The sequence below is a fragment of the Papio anubis genome, chromosome 9, assembly GCF_008728515.1.
Source record: "Papio anubis isolate 15944 chromosome 9, Panubis1.0, whole genome shotgun sequence".
NCBI lineage: Eukaryota > Metazoa > Chordata > Mammalia > Primates > Cercopithecidae > Papio > Papio anubis.
In genome coordinates this window covers 49,817,556-49,836,466 of record NC_044984.1, presented here as the reverse complement: position 1 = coordinate 49,836,466, position 18,911 = coordinate 49,817,556, and the positions used below count along the sequence as shown (strand labels likewise).

Here is an 18,911-nt window from a genome sequence, read left to right as displayed (position 1 = left end):
ATGCCCAAACTAATACACACAGATATACACCAACAAACACATATACATGTGTATGCATGCATGCACATATACAATCCAACCATTCATAAAGGCTACTGTAAAGTATGCATGCATACATATATATTTATATATACACATACATGTAATTCAACTATTTATAAAGGCTGCTATAAAATCTTGTGATATCTGTCACTGAGATTTTCAAGCTGACTTCATTTCAATACAGAGCTTTCACTAATTGCACATTCATAACCAATAACTGATATTAGAAGATAGACAGCATGAGCTGAAAACATCATAAAATCATAAGAAGACATTTTCATTATATTAGAGCAAAACAGGGATGACTGTCATTCACAGAGCATTAAATAAAATGTCTTGATTTCAACCAAATCAAAGCAATTTGCCCATATGTCTTCTTTGGCCCCTGTAATTCAACGAAGAGCTTTATTTTACCTAATGCTTTTCATGGAGAAGGTTATTTTTCCATTCTATTTCCTTTTCATCAGATACACGTGCTCTCACGTCCTTGGCATGTCATCAACACCAAAACACAATCCTAGCCTTTATACCAAATATCATTTGCATATAAACCAGTTGGGACACACAGTCTCCAAGTTAGTCATCGTATAAAGTATGTTCTGTATCTAAATTTCACCTAGGCATGCAAAGATAAATAATAAAATATTATACCTCCCCATTTCACCTAACATATTATTACGTGAAAAGACAGAAAGAAAGTGACAAATACATTACTATTTGTAGAAACATAACAGGTTTTCATAAATATCCAGAACTTTCCAATTTAACATTGCCTTGGGAAAAAGTAAGTACTTTATGTGTAACATTCCTTATGGGAAATTATTCATGCTGTGGAATAGAAGAGTTAAGGAGTTTTATTTTTAAAAAAACAATAATAAACTTGGCCAGGCACAGTGGCTCACGCCTGTAATCCCAGCACTTTGGGCAGCAGAGGTGGGAGGATCATCTGAGGTCAGGAGTTTGAGACCAGCCTGGCCAACATGGTGAAACTCCGTCTCTACTAAAAATATAAAAATTAGGAGGGCGTGGTGGCTCACACCTGTAATCCCAGATACTCAGGAGGCTGAGACAGGAGAATCGCTTGAACCCGGGAGGCAGAGGTTGCAGTGAGCCAAGATCATGCCACTGCACTGCAACTTGGGTGACAGAGCAAGACTCCATCTAAATAAATAAATAAATAAATAAATAAATAAATTTGAACTTTAAATGCCTACATCTAGAAAATCAGGCAGTAAAAAATAATTGATGCAAGAAACAGAAAAACAAATAAAAGCAGATTTAGAGTAAAACTTTTTTCTTCCGTAAGACTTTTTTCATGGCATCTTTAACATCCTGATTTCTTAAAGAGTAGATTAAAGGATTTAACATAGGTGTGAACAAAATGTAACATACTGAAGCCACTTTACGAAGTTCAGGGTTATCTGGAGGTGTGAGATACACAAAAGAGACAGTCCCATAGAGCAAACTTACAACCCCCAGGTGGGAGCTGCAAGTGGAGAAGGCTTTCTTCCTTCCTTCACTGGAGCGGATCTTTACAACTGTGGACACAATGTACATATAAGATACGACAATGACAACTATTGTGGGCAAAATAATGAGGACAGCCAAACTAAATGACACCATCTTATTCATGAAGATATTAGAACAGGATATCTTTTCAATCGGGTTTGAATCACAGTAGAAGTGATCAATGACTCGGGATGCACAGAAAGACATGGAGAATGTGACACTGATTTGAAGGATGGAACTGACCCAGCCACAGAGGTAGGAACCAGCCACCAATTGGATACAGACACTTCTTGACATGCGAACAGAGTAGAGGAGTGGATTGCAGATGGCAACGAAGCGGTCATAAGCCATGGCTGCCAGAACAAAGGCCTCTGTTACCATGAAAAGTGCATAAAGGAACAGCTGTGCCACACAACCTGCAAAGGATATGGTCTTTTTATGAGACAGGATGTTGACCATGGCTTTGGGTACAATAACAGTAGAGTAGGAGAGATCGATGACAGAGAGATTGCCTAGGAAGAAATACATTGGTGCGTTCAGCCGGGGATCAGTCACAATGATGCCAATCATACTAAGGTTTCCCAGAAGAACCATCCCATAAATAATCAGGAATAGTAGGAAAAGGAGACTCTGGAGCTCTGGACGAACTCTGATGCCTACAAGAATGAAGTCAGTCACTGCTGAATGGTTGTTTCCTCCCTTGTCACCCATGGCAAATATCTGCTTCAAGATATAAGAGGAAGTCAGCAAATAAATGTTCTACACTTTCTCTACTATAACAAAAACACTTAACACTAAAGAAGACTTCATAGTTGGCATATGCCTTCATTATCCCATTAAGTTTACACACACAAGCAAATGAAAGATGAGAGATATTTTGATTTGCCTAAGGTAACACAACTGGATAACAATGGAGTTTGGACCCAAGGTACAGTATTTTGTATCCACACTAGTAATAATTTCAACACAATGTAGTTTGATACTTTTTTATATCTCTCTACCTTGTTACATAAGATGGTTTATGAGATGTCATTTGTGATTGAGGTGACGATTTCAAAATATTATCAGCAAATTCCTAATACTAAGAAAAAGACTCTTCCTTAAGTTTGAATCTATCATGTAATATTCACTTTTCCTTTAAAAACACATTGCTTCAAAATGCTAATAAATAAATGAGGGGAAAGAAAGCTAAAAGTACATTCCAAGGTAACATGAACTTTACACCAAAAGAGCTCTTACAACCTCAAGGAAATTATCAGTTAACTGTTTTACTTAGAGATTTTTTTTTAAATTTTTTCTTGAAAAAATAAAAACAGGATACATGTGCAGAATGTGCAGGTTTATTACATAGGTATACAGGGATCTTTTAAAATGTGATCAGTCTTCAGCTCCTGGAACTAGTTTACTTTTATTTAAGGACAAAAGTAAAATGTAAACTATGTCTTTATATTTTTTATTCTATGAAGTTCATTGATCCTGCTTTTTTCTACATAAATCTGTCAAGAAAGTCATGCCATCAAACTTTTCCAAATTTGAGAAAAAAATAGATGTAAATTAAGAAAATTATATTTGCTATGCAATCAATACAGTCAATAAAAATTATGGACTGTGTAAAAGAATAGATTGTATAGCAAATTTTTTGAACTCTTAAGCCGATGATAAGAGCTTAGTAGTTTAAAAAAGGATGAGTTTGTGTCCTTTGTAGGGACATGGATGCAGCTGGAAACCATCATTCTCAGCAAACTATCGCAAGAACAGAAAACCAAACACCGCATGTTCTCACTCATAGGTGGGAACTGAACAATGAGATCACTTGGACTCGGGAAGGGGAACATCACACACCGGGGCCTATCACAGGGAGGGGGGAGGGGGGAGGGGGGAGGGATTGCATTGGGAGTTATACCTGATGTAAATGACGAGTTGATGGGTGCTGACGAGTTGATGGGTGCAGCACACCAACATGGCACAAGTATACATATGTAACAAACCTGCACGTTGTGCACATGTACCCTAGAACTTAAAGTATAATAATAAAAAAAAAGAATAAATAGTATTAATTTCTTAAACACATCCAAATTAACCTATTTGAATTTGGGTGACCTATTAAGCAACCAAAACAACTTTGGTTAATTTGAAATATTTCTGTTTTTTATTTTTATGTAAAACAGCAGACTCATTGTCTATCAAGTTGTCTAGCAATTAAAGATGATCCTACCACATCTTTTCTTCTTTGGTAGCATTTAAGCAAAGTATCATTCATCCTTTCAAGGAGTGGTATGGATAATAAAAGTGAGCAAATGATCCAGAAAAATATCTTTGCCAAAATTGAAATAAGTGCTATGCTAGCAATCATAATTACAGAGCATGCAGAATTCCTCTGACTCTTTATCCTCCCTCAAGTGTTAAGAGGTTTAAGAGGTTTACTTTTCTCATTTTCCTATGTTCTACAAAAGTCTCTCAGATCCCAAAGCCTTCATGACCTTCCTTACATGTTTCATTTGTTCCTCTCTCAATAATTTCATCCAAAAAAGACTAAAATTAATTAAAATACATTCAAATCAACAGAAAAAAAATGATTGAACATAATAACATTAGTATTCTCAGTCTCCACTGTCCTCACACCAACTGTTCCACCACACATTTGAAACCTATTCGAATAAATGTGTAGTCATTTAGTTTTATTGGGGGAAATAAATTAGACTTACAGCTTAAAATGCATGAGGATGACTAAATTTTATTCCTGGAATAGAATAAAGCTTTTTAGGCATGAAGCTGAATAGAACAGTTTCAAACATCAGCCATCATTTGTTGGTTTGGAATAGGAAAAGGAGGTCCATTACAGAGAATAGAAATGACTTTTAAGACATGCTAAAATCATTTCACACATATCTCTCCCTTCTGTAATAATAAGTCACAAGCTTGTGACAATTAGTTTGATTGTGGTGATCATTTCACAATGTATAGATATTAAAACATCAAGTCTAATACCTTAAGTATATATAATTTTCATATCAATGATATGTCAACTCTTTTAAAAACTCATAAGCTTAACAGGCCTTGTTGTTTAACCATACATATATATATATATATATATATATTCTTTTTTTTTTTTAAAGGAAGAAGTAGAGGAGGAGGAAGAGGGAGAAGGGCAGTTGAAAGAGAAGGAAAAACTCTTGAATTCTTATACCAAATCGAATGCTACTTTTTGACCCTTTTTGAAAGTGACATATTCGTTTTTCAAGAATTAATCCATTTCCAGCTTTCTGATTATCAACTAACGTATTGAGTCAATATGTTTAAGGATCTATGCTGTATCAAGTATTGTGTTTGGCACTAAAAATGAAGACAAAAAAGAATTAAATGTAATTCCAACTTAAAACACGGTATGATACCTGATATGAGATGTTTATTACGATATAATAACTACCTTTAATTCATTACTAAATGACCAATAGTAAATAAATAAGCTCACTGCTAACTTTTGAAGAACACATGTTTTTAAATGTTAAAGATGATAAAACCTTTAGGTAAGACATTCTTGGAGCACAGGAACTTTAGTATAGACAGGCTTTTGAGAGCAAGCTGACTTTAGAATAATTATAGGATCATAATTGTAGAATTTGCATGCAAATTTATAGAATATTGACCATCAAAATATTTATCTCCATTAATAAAGAATTTTAAATAAAGAGCCAATTTTGGTATGAAATAATTGGAATAGCGATAATAGAGAATTTTTATGATTGCGAGGTTTTCTAAGAAGTGAAACAAGAAAAATTATAGAATACATATCACTAGGACTAGATTTTAAACATCAATTATCATGTTCCCAGTCTGGTTTAGTCATGATCTTTCTTCAAGCAATAAAATAGGAATATTGAAGTTTATTCTCATGTTGATAATTTTTAATTTATGGCTTAGCACATTTTGAAACTCAAGAAAAAAATATATTTAAGTATATTGAAAATGTTCCGGCTGTCTTATTATATGATTAAAATAAATATGATATGTTGTTTTATAATTATTCTTACCTGAATTTATGTTTCTTTTGTCTTGTAAACTTTTTCACATGAAACTATAAAGTTCCAAATTCTTTTTACTTCCTTCTATAAAGAAAGATATATTGAAAAATAAAAACTATCAATGACAATATCAAAATTAAACATCTCAAATAATGTTTAATCCCCAGCAAAATAACAATCCTCATAGGCATGGCATGACCATGTTCTTAGCAGTTTTGCCTGGCTCCTTAATTTACCATTACCTGTTATTAAAGTTTGTTCTTTCTTTAATATAATTTTGTTTGAAAACTTGTTATAGTTGTCTTCCTGCACACAGTATGAAGATGATGGACTAGGAATCTCTGTAGTTTTCTCAGAGAATAATGGGTATTTCCCTACCAAAACTGAATAAATGCTAATTGAATCTATGAAATCAAACTACATGAAAATCTCTTGCCTCCCTGCTGTCATATTTCACAGGCCTTAGAATGAAGATGGGAGCAAAATGGAAATTTAAAGTGAACAAAACTCTCTGCTCCCTGATGGCCTACGAAGATAGCAGCAGCTAGAATCCATAGTCGTCTTAGTTTTTTTCCAGTCTCATGAAACTGTTTCAGAGAATTGCAGCATAACATTTTTCAGAATTTTGGAGGAAGAAGTTCCTCTGAGAGAAGGCTGAAAAATAAGTCAATTATAATTTCATAACAAGGTTAAACTCTAGAGCCATCCCATGAGGACATGTGAGGAGCAAACACTAAGTGTGATTTCTGTACTTGTTGAATACTCTTGGGGTAATCACCAAGTTATTTTGAACAAGACTCCTTATTATAAAGTGTTTTCTTTATATTAAGAGAAAGTTTGCTTCTCTATGAATTCCACCCACCTGAATGTCAGAGTCTCAACCCATTACTCTGCTTTCTAAAGGTCCACTGAATATTTGTATTTTATCTTCTGACATGAAAAAGACAAATACATGAATGCCCCCTAGTCTACATTTCTGGATTCAGCATCCTTAATTTGTTAGGATCTTTTAGTTGCTATTGAATAATTTCTAAGTATCCTTTTCAAAAAATCTATTGTCACAATTTGACATCAAGCTGTATATAGTCTATCAAGTTGAAATATGACTGCCTAATTACTTGCAATGTAACTCTTTAAGGCATATGAGACAGAAAGCGTTGTTTTTCAAATATTGCTTCACACTGATCTTTCACCAAAAGAAACCTTTAGTTTTATTCTTGTTTTTGTTTTATTTTGGTCTTATGTAAATTGCTACTGAGTTTTGGTGTTCCATATTCTTGTTCTGTGACTTCTCTTATATTGTCTTTTCTCTAACTACACTTTTTCAATATTTTATATCTAACCGTCTTTTACCTTTTAGGTTGCTGCTTTCATACTATATTTCCATGTTATAAAAACCAATGTAATATAGTTGTGTGCCCTTCATGTCTTATTAGTGAGTGCTGCATGTTTTTGGACATAAGGAAGTTTTATTTTATTGCTTTTAAGTTTTTATTGATATAACTTTTTTTTTTTTTTTTTTTTTTTGAAGCAGAGTCTTGCTCTGTCGCCCAGGCTGGAGTACCATGGCACAGTCTCAGCTCACTGCAACCTCCACCTCTGGAATTCAAGCAATTCTCCTGCCTCAGCCTCCTGAGTAGCTGGGATTACAGGTGCACACCACCATGCCCAGCTAATTTTTGTGATTTTTAGTAGAGATGGGGTTTCGCCATGTTGGTCAGGCTGGTCTCAAACTCCTGACCTCATGATCCACCTGCCTCGACCTCCCAAACTGCTGGGATTACAGGCCGTGAGCCACTGGCCCGGCCTTGATATCACTTTTAAACAGAAATAATTCAAGGTTATTTGATGAAGCCTGCTTCCAGGTTAATGAAGATCAATTAATCAGCTTAAGAAGTGTACACTTTTTGGACCACTATAAGTCTAGCCTTTTATTTACAAAGACTATAAAATATTTTATCAGAAAAAGATACATTACATGATAGTCTTATGAATGACAATTTCCTTAAACAGAAAAGGGTTTCAATTCACTTTTCCTGATTCTTCAGGAACCTAATAATTCTGTAAAACCTAAGATATTGTATCAAATTATTAGATATATTCCAAGCATTGTGAAATGTATACATAACTACAAACTTAATATATAAAATAAACTTTCGTCATTGTGTCTATGGATATACTGAATTGTCATCTCAGAAACTGCTCAAATGTGTGAGCTATGATGATTCTAATTCACAAAGCCGAGGATCCAGAAACCCGCTTCAAATGCAAGCTCTTTACAATCTGACTTCACAACATGTATCCCCAGCTTTAAGTCCCACCCCGCTTCTTCTCCTGCTTATAATCACCCTCAGTTTACTACTCCCATTTCCAGAATAGACAGGGGTTTCCTGGCTCCCTGTTGTTACTCATTCATTCACTTATCAACCTGAATTTCTTTCCTGCCCTTTTATTTTCACTTCTATACTAAAATAACTTATTGATAGCATCAACACAATTTCTAAACACTTGGTATATTCATTTACCATTACAACGTAAAATATTGCCTTTAATATGAATTTGGCATGTATAGTTTAAAACTAGGTGCCTATTTGGAAGTCCTATTAGCATATCAGACAACTTAGGCCAACCCTTCTCTCAGTCCTGGCTTGGTGGCATAGCTACAAATATGAAAGACAGGAGGGAACACAAAGAACATTGCTTCCTCAAAAGTAATACATTTTCATCAGTTTATGACATCTTATTTACATGATGGCTGTTGAGAAAATCATTTTTAAAACTTTAGGTGGTGTAGTGTAAAACCAAGAAAGTATTTGTTCAGTACTTGATTGAAATAACATCTCGTATTAAGTATTCTTCACACACACACACACACACACACAACAAACAGAAGAAAAAGAAAAGAAAGCAAACTGCAACTATGAATAAAAAAGGTAGTATAAGAAAACGAAAATCATTTCCCAACCAGGAAATGTATGGTCATTTTAGTGTTATGTTATTAAGAAAGTCAGCTGGACATTTTTATCTCTTCAGATTGAATTAGGATCCTAATGTTTCTTTAGTTTTGTATCTTTGTTTTCAATACAATAGAATATCACATTGTATAACATACATATTAAAAGACAGATTAAACACTACTTTTTTTTGAAACAGGAAATATCAGAAGTAAGACAAATAAACCAGTACAAAAAGTGGCAATGTGTTACTCTTACATGCTTACTTTTCTAACCATCAAACACACAGGTCTAGCTCTCTGTTTTCTCCATTTCATCCCACACATACACACACACACACACACACACACAGCAATAGCTAATGTGATGACTTTTAATAGGTGTCTATACTAGTTATCACACTTCTTTAAGTGATAATATGGTATTTTCTATTTTCTAGGATAATATTTTTAGCCTAGTACCTCAACATAACTAACTAGTACCTCAAAAGAACCCTCAGGTTCATCCATTTTTGTTTATTTTCACTGCTACAGGAATAATCCAGACCGAGCACCACCTCGACTTCACTTAATGTATGTGTGTTTTTTAAAAATCATACCCAATTTTCTTGTTCTTCTCAACATTCGTTATTTTTAGTTTCTAGATTTGTCTTTTTAAAACACTATTTTATGGCTGCATGGTATTCCATGGTGTATATGTGCCACATTTTCTTTATCCAGTTTATCATTGATGGGCATTTGTGTCAGTTCCAAGTCTTTGCTATTGTAAATAGTGCTGCAACAAACATATGTGTGCATGTGTCTTTATTGTAGAATGATTTGTAATCCTTTGGGTATATACCCAGTAATGTGATTGCGGGGTCAAATGGTATTTCTGGTTCTAGATCCTTGAGGAATCACCACACTGTCTTCCGCAATGGTTGAACTAATAATTTACACTCCCACCAACAGTGTAAAAGTGTTCCTATTTCTCCACAGTCTCACCAGCATCTATTGTTTCCTGACTTTTTAATAATTGCCATTCTGACTGGCATGAGGTGGTATCTCATTGAGGTTGTGATTTCCATTTCTCTGATGATTAGTGATGTGGAGTAGTTTTTCATATGTTTGTTGGCCTCATGTATCTCTTCTTTTGAGAAATGTCTGTTCATTCCCTTTACCCATTTTCTAATAGGGTTATTTGTCTTTTGCTTGTTGATTTGTTTAAGTTCTTTATAGATTCTGGATATTAGATATTGGTCTGATGCATAGTTAGTGAATATTTTCTCCCATTCTGTAGGTGGTCTGTTTACTCTGTTGATAGGCATTTTTGTTGTGCAGAAGGTCTTTAGTTTAATTATATCCCACGTGTCCATTTTTTATTCTGTTGCAATTGCTTTTGTGTACTTATTCATAAATGCTTTCCCAATGCTGATGTCCAGAATGATGTTTTCTAGGCTTTCTTCTAGGATTCTTATAGTTTGAGATCTTACATTTAAAACTTTAATCATCTTGAGTTAATTTTTGCTTATGGTGAAAGGTAGGGGCAAAATTTCATTCCTCAACATACAGCTAGCTAGCTATCCCAGCACCATTTATTGAATAAGGAGTCTTTTCCCCATTGCTTGTTTTTGTTGACTTTGTCAAAGATCACACGGCTATAGGTGTGCAGCCTTTTTTCTGCATTCTGTATTCTGTTCCATTGGTTTACATGTCAGTTTTTGTAATAATACCATGCTGTTTTGGTTACTGTAGCCTTATAGCATAGTTTGAAGTCAAGTAATGTGATGTTTCCAGCTTTGTTCTTTTTTCTCGGGATTGCTTTGGCTATTCAGGCTCTTTTCTTGTTCCATATGAATTTTAGAATGTTTTTTTCTAGTTCTGTGAAAAATGAGATGAGTAGTCTGATGGGAATAGTGTTGAATCTGTAGATTTCTTTGGGCAGTATGGCTATTTTACCAATATTGATTCTTTCTGTTCATAAGCATGAAATGTTTTTCTATTTGTTTGTGTCATCTATGATTTCTTTAAGCAGTATTTTTTAGTTCTCTTTGCAGAGATCTTTCACTTCCTTGGTTAGATGTATTCCCAGGTATTTTAGTTTTGTGTGTGGCTACTAAAAATAAGATTGCATTCTTGATTTGGCTCTCAGCTTGAATATTATTGGTGTATAGAAAAGCTACTGATTTTTACACATTGATTTTTGTATCCTGAAACTTTACTGAAGTTGTTTATCAGTTCCAGGAGCCTTTTGGCAGATTCTCTGGGCTTTTCTAGATATAGGATTATATCATCTATGAAGAGACATAGTTTGACTTCTTTTTCTTTTTGGATGCCTGGCATTTCTTTTTTTGTCTGACTGCTTTGGGTAGCACTTCCAGTACTATGATGAATAGGAGTGATGAGAGTGGACATCCTTGCCTTGTTCCAGTTCTCAAGGAGAATCCTTCCAGTTTTTGCCCATTCAGTACGATGATGGCTGTGGGTTTGTCATAGATGACTCTTATTATTTTGAGTTATGTTCCTTTAATGACTAGTTTCTTGAGGGTTATCTTGAGGGTTCTCATCATGAAGGGATGTTGGATTTCATCAAAAGCTGTGATGATCATATGGTTTTTAGTTTTAATTCTGTTTATGTGGTGAATCACATTTATTGATTTGCACATGTTGAACCAAACTTGCATTCCAACAATGAAGCCCACTTGTTCATGGTGAATTAACTTTTTAATATGTTGTTAAATTCAGTTTTCTGTAATTTGTTGAGGAATTTTGCATCTATATTCATCAGGGATATTGACCTCTAAGTTTCCTTTTTCACTCTGTTTTTGCCCAATTTTGGTATCAGGGTGATGCTGGCTTCATAGAGTGAGTCAGAGAGGAGTCTCTCCTCCTTGATTTTTTTGGAATGGTTTTGGTAGAATTGGTACCAGCTCTTCTTTGTACATCTGGTAGAATTTGACTATGACTGTATCTGGTCTGGGGCTTTTTTTGGTTGGTAGGTTTTTCATTACTGATTCGATTTTGGAGCTCAATATTGGTGCATTCAGGGTTTCAGTTTCTTCCTGATTCAATCTTGAGAGATTGTATTTGAGGAATTTATCTATTTCCTCTATATTTTCTAGTTTGCGTGCATAGAGGTGTTCTTAATAGTCTTTGAGAATCTTTTGTATTTCTGGGGCATCAGTTATAATGTCACCTTTGTTGTTTCTGATTGTACTTTAAAAATTATGTTTAAATTAGGTAATCTGAACCACGCCTAGAGTAAAAAGCCAAATTGAAAGACATAGAAAATTAATAATATAAAATAATGTAACTAATATATCAACTAATTAATAGGTGACTATTAAATTTAAAATCTAAATATGCTGTATCATTTGCTTTAAGAAAAATAATTATAAGATATATACAGACATATTTAATGTTAACAGCAAATATCTCTGGAAAATAAGCTTACACATATAATTTAGATTTTAGATTTTGAATAGGAGCAGTTTTTACACAAGAAACTACTTATTTGATAGTATAGCAATTAAAAGTATGAATTATTTAAAGAGCTGATGAAAGTTATAGACTTGATCCCTCTGAGGCAGATTCATTCATGGTATTCTATACATAAATATAGATCTGTAGATTAAAAGATAGGACTCCTATATGAAGCTAGTTTAATAAATATTTAAGCTGCAAGTACAGAGATAATACAGACCAGATACCAAGGTCAGTGCTACATCATAATGTAAAATCCACAGAGATGGTGGGTAAACACCTATTTTAAAGTTTATAACACATCACATGCAGCGAGCTTTGCAATAGAAGAGTGGGTACAAGATTTAGTTTAGTCTTCCTTGCATAGGAATTCTCTCCCATCTCTCTAGCCTTTCATAATTGAAGTGGAAAAAGGAAGAAAGAGGATAGGGAAATTTGGATTTGAAAGATACTGTTATTATGGTATACCATCATGGGTCTCTTGCTAGGAAAAGCTTGAAAATTGACTATTTTACTAATGAGTTTTTGTAGGTTCTTCAAAAACTCTCCCCAATTCCTGAGTCTCTCTCCTCAATGGTTCCCTTGGTGAGAATAACTACTCAGAATTTATATTAGTTATTTAGTTTTGCCTCAGCATTTAGAAACCTTACAGTATCACCAATTTCTCTCCACTGATATCTACCATATGCTAGGACTGCCTTTAGAATAGAATATTACAATAAAAATCCATTTCCACATCCTGAAACACTAGTTACATCTAATATTTATATGCTCTGTGTGTAACACATGAAATCAAGAGTCTCAACTCAATTTAATCTGCATTTTTAAAATAAGAACTATAGCAAATTTCAGAAACTATTTTAGAAATTGATGATTCTTACATAAATAATGAAATTGAGGCATAAATCAAGAAGTTCTTTGAAACCAATGAGAACAAAGAGATAACGTACCAGAATCTCTGGGATGCAACAAAAGCAGTGTTAAAAGAGAAATTTATAACACCAAATGCTCACATCGGAAAGCTAGAAAGATCTCCAATTGACACCCTAACATCACAACTAAAAGAACTAGAGAAACAAAAGCACACACGTCCACAACCATCTGATCTTCAACAAACCTGACAAAAGCAAACAATGGGGAAAGGATTCCTTATTTAATAAATGGTGCTGGGAAAACTGGCTAACCATATGCAGAAAATTGAAACTGGACCCCTTCCTTACACCTTATACAAAAATTAATTCAAGATGGATTAAAGACTTAAATGTAAAACCCAGAAGTATAAAAACCCTAGAAGAAAATCCAAGCAATACCATTTAGGACATAGGCATGGGCAAAGATTTCATGACAAAATTGCCAACAGCAATTACAACAAAAGCAAAAATTGACAGATGGGATCTAATTAAACTAAGGAGTACAGCAAAAGAAACTATCATCAGAGCAAGGAGGCAACCTATAGAGTGGGAGAAAATTTTTGTAATCTATCCATCTGACGGAAGTCCAATATCCAGAATCTATAAGGAATTTAAACAAACTTACATTTAAAAAAAAAAAAAAAGAAGAAAGAAATGTGGGCAAAGGACATGAACAGACACTTCTCAAAAGAAGACTTTCATGTGGTCAAAAAACATGACAAAAAACTCAACATCACTGATCATTAGAGAAATGCAAATCAAAACCACAATGAGATGCCACCATCTCACTCCAGTCAGAATGGCAATTATAAAATGTCAAGAAACAACAGATGCTGGCAAGGTTGCAGAGAAATAGAATGCTTTCACACTGTTGGTGGGAATGTAAATTAGTTCAAACATTGGAGAAGATGGTGTGGAGATTTCTCAAAGATCTAGAACCCAAAATGCCATTTGAACCAGCAATCCCATTACTGGGTACATACCCAAAGTAATACAAATCATCCTACTACAAAGATAAACGCATGCATGTGTTCATTGTAGCACTACTTACAATAGCAAAGACATGGAATCAACCCAAATGCCCATCAATGATAGACTGGATAAAGAAAATGTGGTACATATTTACTGTTGAATATTATGCAGCCATAAAAAAAGAATAAGATCATGTCCTTTGCAGGGACATGGATGGAGCTGGAAGCCCTTATCCTCAACAAACTAATGCTGGGACAGAAAACCAAATACCACATGTTCTAACTTATAAGTGGGAGCTGAACAATGAAAACATATGGACACAGGGAGGGGAGCAACACATACTGGGGCCTGTCGGGGGATGGGGTGGGGGGAGGGAGAGCATTAGGAGAAATAGCTAATGCATGCGGGCCTGAACAACTAGGTGATGGGTTGATAGTTGCAGCAAACCACCATAGCACATGTTTACCTATGTAACTAATCTGCATATCCTGCACATGTACCCTGGAACTTAAAATAAAAATTAAAATTAAAAAAAGAAATCAATTATTCTTTTTTAATTATGAAAAATAAATCATTTTATTAATTAAACCTAAGGTCTGCTATTCATGTTAAATATATCCTTTAGAAGTAATACTAGGAGAGGTGGTTGAACAATTTTGTCCATTGAGATTGCCCAGGAGCTGCTTCAGTTGTAGAAGTTGGAGAAGATGAGTTAGACCCAATAAAAGTCACTGGTTAGTGATTTATAGACAATATCAAGTAGTCTATAAATCATTTAGGGGGTTTGAATTGGAACTCTACAAATAGAAAAATCATGTCTCCTAGTCTCCCAATTACTAGTGCTCTTAGAACTTCTCTTTCATCATTTAACAATTGCAACTACAACACAAAAACTTCCTTCATTTTCAGTACTATCCAACAAACCCAGAATCTCCCCACTGGGATTTATTATATTCATACCGTTTCTAGGCAGAAAATAGTTTTCATTAAGATGTAAATTTAATGAATTTCTGAGAAACTTGTTTCTGCTCCATTTGGCATGGTGCCTTGTAGACTTAGTCCAGGTGCTTCCTAATCATCACAAAAGTGGAAACCAAGAGCTGAAGACCAGTTTTAAGCAAATATTTTCTGTTAGACTTTTCAACCTGCCAACAACTTTTTCATGTTTTTTTTTTTTTTATCAAAGCAATTGGGAAAAAACCAGAATCACATGATCTTTAGATGAATGTAACTAGATGAATTTAAATTATTAATTAAAATTTTAAAATTTATTTTAAATTTCAGGAAGTCCTAAATTTTATTTTATTTTAAATTTAGGAAGTCCCTCACCATCTCATTATTTTTATCTCTAGCTCAAACATGGGGGGAAACATGCTTAAGAACAGCCACGCTGATTGAAAATTTATGAGAATTATACATAAAATATATATATGTGAACAATTTCAAACAAAAAGGGAACACAGAAGACTAAACATGACACTTAAGGAGAAAATACTGTGACACGTTACAGAAAAAAATAGAAATATCTACGATACAGAGAGATCTGGAAAACCCTTCAGAAATAAAGAGCAGATGATCTTAAAAGAAGTAAGAATGATGTTGCCATTTGATTTCTTAAAGGTTGCACTGAAAGAATTGAGTCAAGAACTTAGAACCTAAAATTTTGTAATATAAATGTAAGGATATCACAAAGATATTCTCAGATAAACAAAGCCTAAGAAACTTTACCACAATAAATGTAACTTTCAAGAATTCTTGGAAGAAGCATAAAGCAATAGAATAACATAATGAATAAGTTTAAGATCAGCTCCTCAATTTGATAGCTCTGTCATTGATGACCTCAAGTAAGATATTTAACCTCCTTAAACTTCAATTTCTTCATCTTTAAAGCAGGAACAATGATAGTCCATATCCCAGAGGACTATGATGATTAAATAGATTAATGTGGCCAGGCACGGTGGCTCACACCTGTAATACCAGCACTTCGGGAGGCAAAGGTGGGTGGATTACCTGAAGTCAGGAGTTCGAGACCAGCCTCACCAATACAGTGAAACCCCGACGCTACTAAAAATACCAAAATTAGCCAGGCGTGGTGACATGCTCCTGTAGTTCTAGCTACTCGGGAGGCTGAGACAGGATAATTGTTTGAACCCAGGAAGCGGAGGTTGCAGTGAGCTGAGATCTGCCACTGCACTCCAGTCTGGGCGACAGAGCAAGACTCCATCTCAAAAATAAATAAATAACAATAAATAAATAGATTAATGTATTTCATACATTTATAAGACTGCAGTAACAACAGTAAGCATTCTATCAGTGCTGTCTACTAAAACCTTTTGACATCATATTCAATGGTGAAAAGAAGATAAAGGCATACAGATTGGTCAAGAAGAAGTTTAAATTTCCTTATTCAAAATTACATAATTTTGCATATAGAAAATCCTGAGGATCTAGCCCCCTCACCACCCTCAAAAAGCTGCTAAAACCGAAAGATAAATTTAACAAAACCTTGGGATACAAAATTAATATATAAAAATAAATTTGTTACTACATACTAACAACAATTGTAAAATTAAATTTAATTTAATTTTAAAATTACCTTTTATAATATCAAAATAAAGAATTAGGTATAAATTTTATCAAGGATGTTTAATATTTCTACATTTAAAACTAAAAAAATATTGCTATGAAAAAAATCTAAGTAAATTAAGATATCTTAAGGATTCCAAACGTTAAGTGACTGTGTTCCTTTAGGTGAAAATAACAACATATTGCAGGAAAATAAATTAGAAATTTTCCCAGTAAACTAGTGCATGCAGACAACTCAAACTACCACAAGGTGGCAGCACATCCCCATGATAGCACCGTCATTACCTGTCCTAGTCGGTGGCAAAAAGTCATGGTGGGCTTCTGAGATGATGTTCCTATTAAGTCCTAACTATTCAATCTAGAAAGAACTTCGGGATCAATTGAGCCCACACTTTCCTTCAGAGTCCAAAGAGGAAACTGAATTTCTGAAGATTTAGGCAACTTATCAAAAGTCAAAAATAGTTCATGACAGAACCAGGATTAGAACCTTATCTTTTAGTTTCCAGGGCAGACCCCCTCATAGTATTATAAACATTCATTGTGGCCTTTCTCTATCCCGGATCCTCTATCGACTGTTATTTCTAAGAGAAATGATACTGTGGAATAACAAAATATGTAAACTAAGCAGTGAGCAAAATTTTTGCTTAGGTCCTCCTGATAGAGGCAGGAGGCAGGGAAATTCTAGGCAGACGGAGATGGGGCGGGTTCCTGGTGAAAACCCACCTTCATGCCAAAGTGGCCTGAGACCTGCAGCCCAAAGTGAGAACTTCTATTCCTCTTTGCCGACTCTCTCCCAATTGGCTCTTTCTGAGTAATGTCTTTTTACTAGTTGAACACTGGCTTTTCCAAAACTACCTACGGCCTGCCCCACCCCCATCCTGTGCCTATAAAGACCCCAGACTCAGTCAATAGAGAAGAGAGGCAGTTTGACTTCACTGAGGCAGCTTCACTTCAGGGAATAGCTGGCTGGACTTCGTGAACAGAGCCGGCCGGACTTTGGGGGAAAGACTACCTGCTTGTGCCATCCCTGTCCAGCTCCCCTGTCTGCTGAGAACCATTTCCATCACTTCATAAAATTCTCCACCTTCACCATCCTTCAAGGCCAACCTCATTCTTCTTGGACACTGGACAAGAGCTCAGAACCCAATGAGTGCAGGTACCCAAAAAAGGCTGCTACACTGGCCCTTTGCCCTTGCCAGCAGAGGGCAGCCACCCCATGCAATGAGGCAAGGGGCCAACTGAGCTGATAACACACTGCTGTCTGCAGATGGCAGAGCTATGAGAGCACTGTAAACATGCCGTCTGGGGTTTTGGGGTGGCAGGCACTCCCACCTGGGTGCCACTGCAGGCTCCGCACTGAGCTTGCTCCTGCTGGTGCCCAGAGCGGCTGCCTGGATCCCACTCACTTACTCACATGCTCTCTCTCACAAAGGGTTGAGTGTGGTGGGCCAAGTAAACAGGGTACCCCCATCATGAGTCTGACAAAGGGGCTGAGAAAAATCCTGCATCACTCCAAACCTTTTTCTAGTTCCAGCTCTCCCTGACCTAACACTCTCCTTTCAGTATCTTCCCATTTCCTAATCCCTTTCCCACAATAAAATAGGAGATATTCTGATATCAAGAAACTTATTCATATTTTGGCTGAACTTCATTTGTTTACTTTGATGTTAAAAGGAATAGATATCTCTCATGTTTAAGTAATACTGGGCTATAGAAGTAGATTAACCTTTTACTTGACCTTAAAGTTAGATTCTCATTAAAGCTGAACCCAGTCAGGTAACTACGTATTCTGGTTTTCCTGGGCCTGAGAGGTTTCTCAGTTCTAAAATAGGGAAAGTTCTGAGGTGGGCAACCAGGATGGTTGGTCACCCTAGCTCATGTATGTGAAACTGGGGTTTGAGAGGATGTACAATATGATAGACCAGACAAAACAAAATGCATCTGACCATCCCTTTTTGTATCTCTTGCCATCTCTCACTTCACTTCAGCCCACATATATAGGACTAAATGTAAGTCTCTGCTATGGTTTGAATGTTTTTGTCGACTCCAAACTCATGTGTTGGAAACTTAATCATCCATGTAACAGTGTTGGGAGGTGGCACGAAATGGGAGGTGTTTAGGTCATGAGGGTTCAGTCCTAATGAATGAATTAATGCTGCAATAAAGAGGCTTTTGGAAGTGGGTTCCCCTTCTGCTCTTCTGCCATGTGAGGAACACTTTGGATCCTCCCTTTGGAGGATGCAGCATTCAAGGCACTGTCTTGGAAGCAGACACCAAACCTGCCAGTGTCTTGATCTTGGACATCCCAGTCTCCAGAACTGTAAGAAATAAATTTCTGTTCTTAATAAATTTCTCCAGAATACACTGTAATGTATTCTGTTACAGCAACACAAAACTAACCAAGACACACACTGTGCTAGGCCACAGGAATTCAAGGATGAAATATAGTATTAT

General features: G+C 35.4%; 1 protein-coding gene across 1 annotated transcript; it reads right to left on the bottom strand.

Annotated features, from left to right (window-relative positions):
• Positions 1-1,235: 1,235 nt before the first annotated feature.
• LOC101009003 (olfactory receptor 9K2) lies at positions 1,236-2,666 on the bottom strand. Its single transcript, XM_003906515.2, has one exon. It carries the CDS (start codon positions 2,260-2,262, stop codon positions 1,321-1,323), a length of 942 nt encoding a protein of 313 aa, XP_003906564.1. The 5' UTR covers positions 2,263-2,666; the 3' UTR covers positions 1,236-1,320.
• Positions 2,667-18,911: the final 16,245 nt, after the last annotated feature.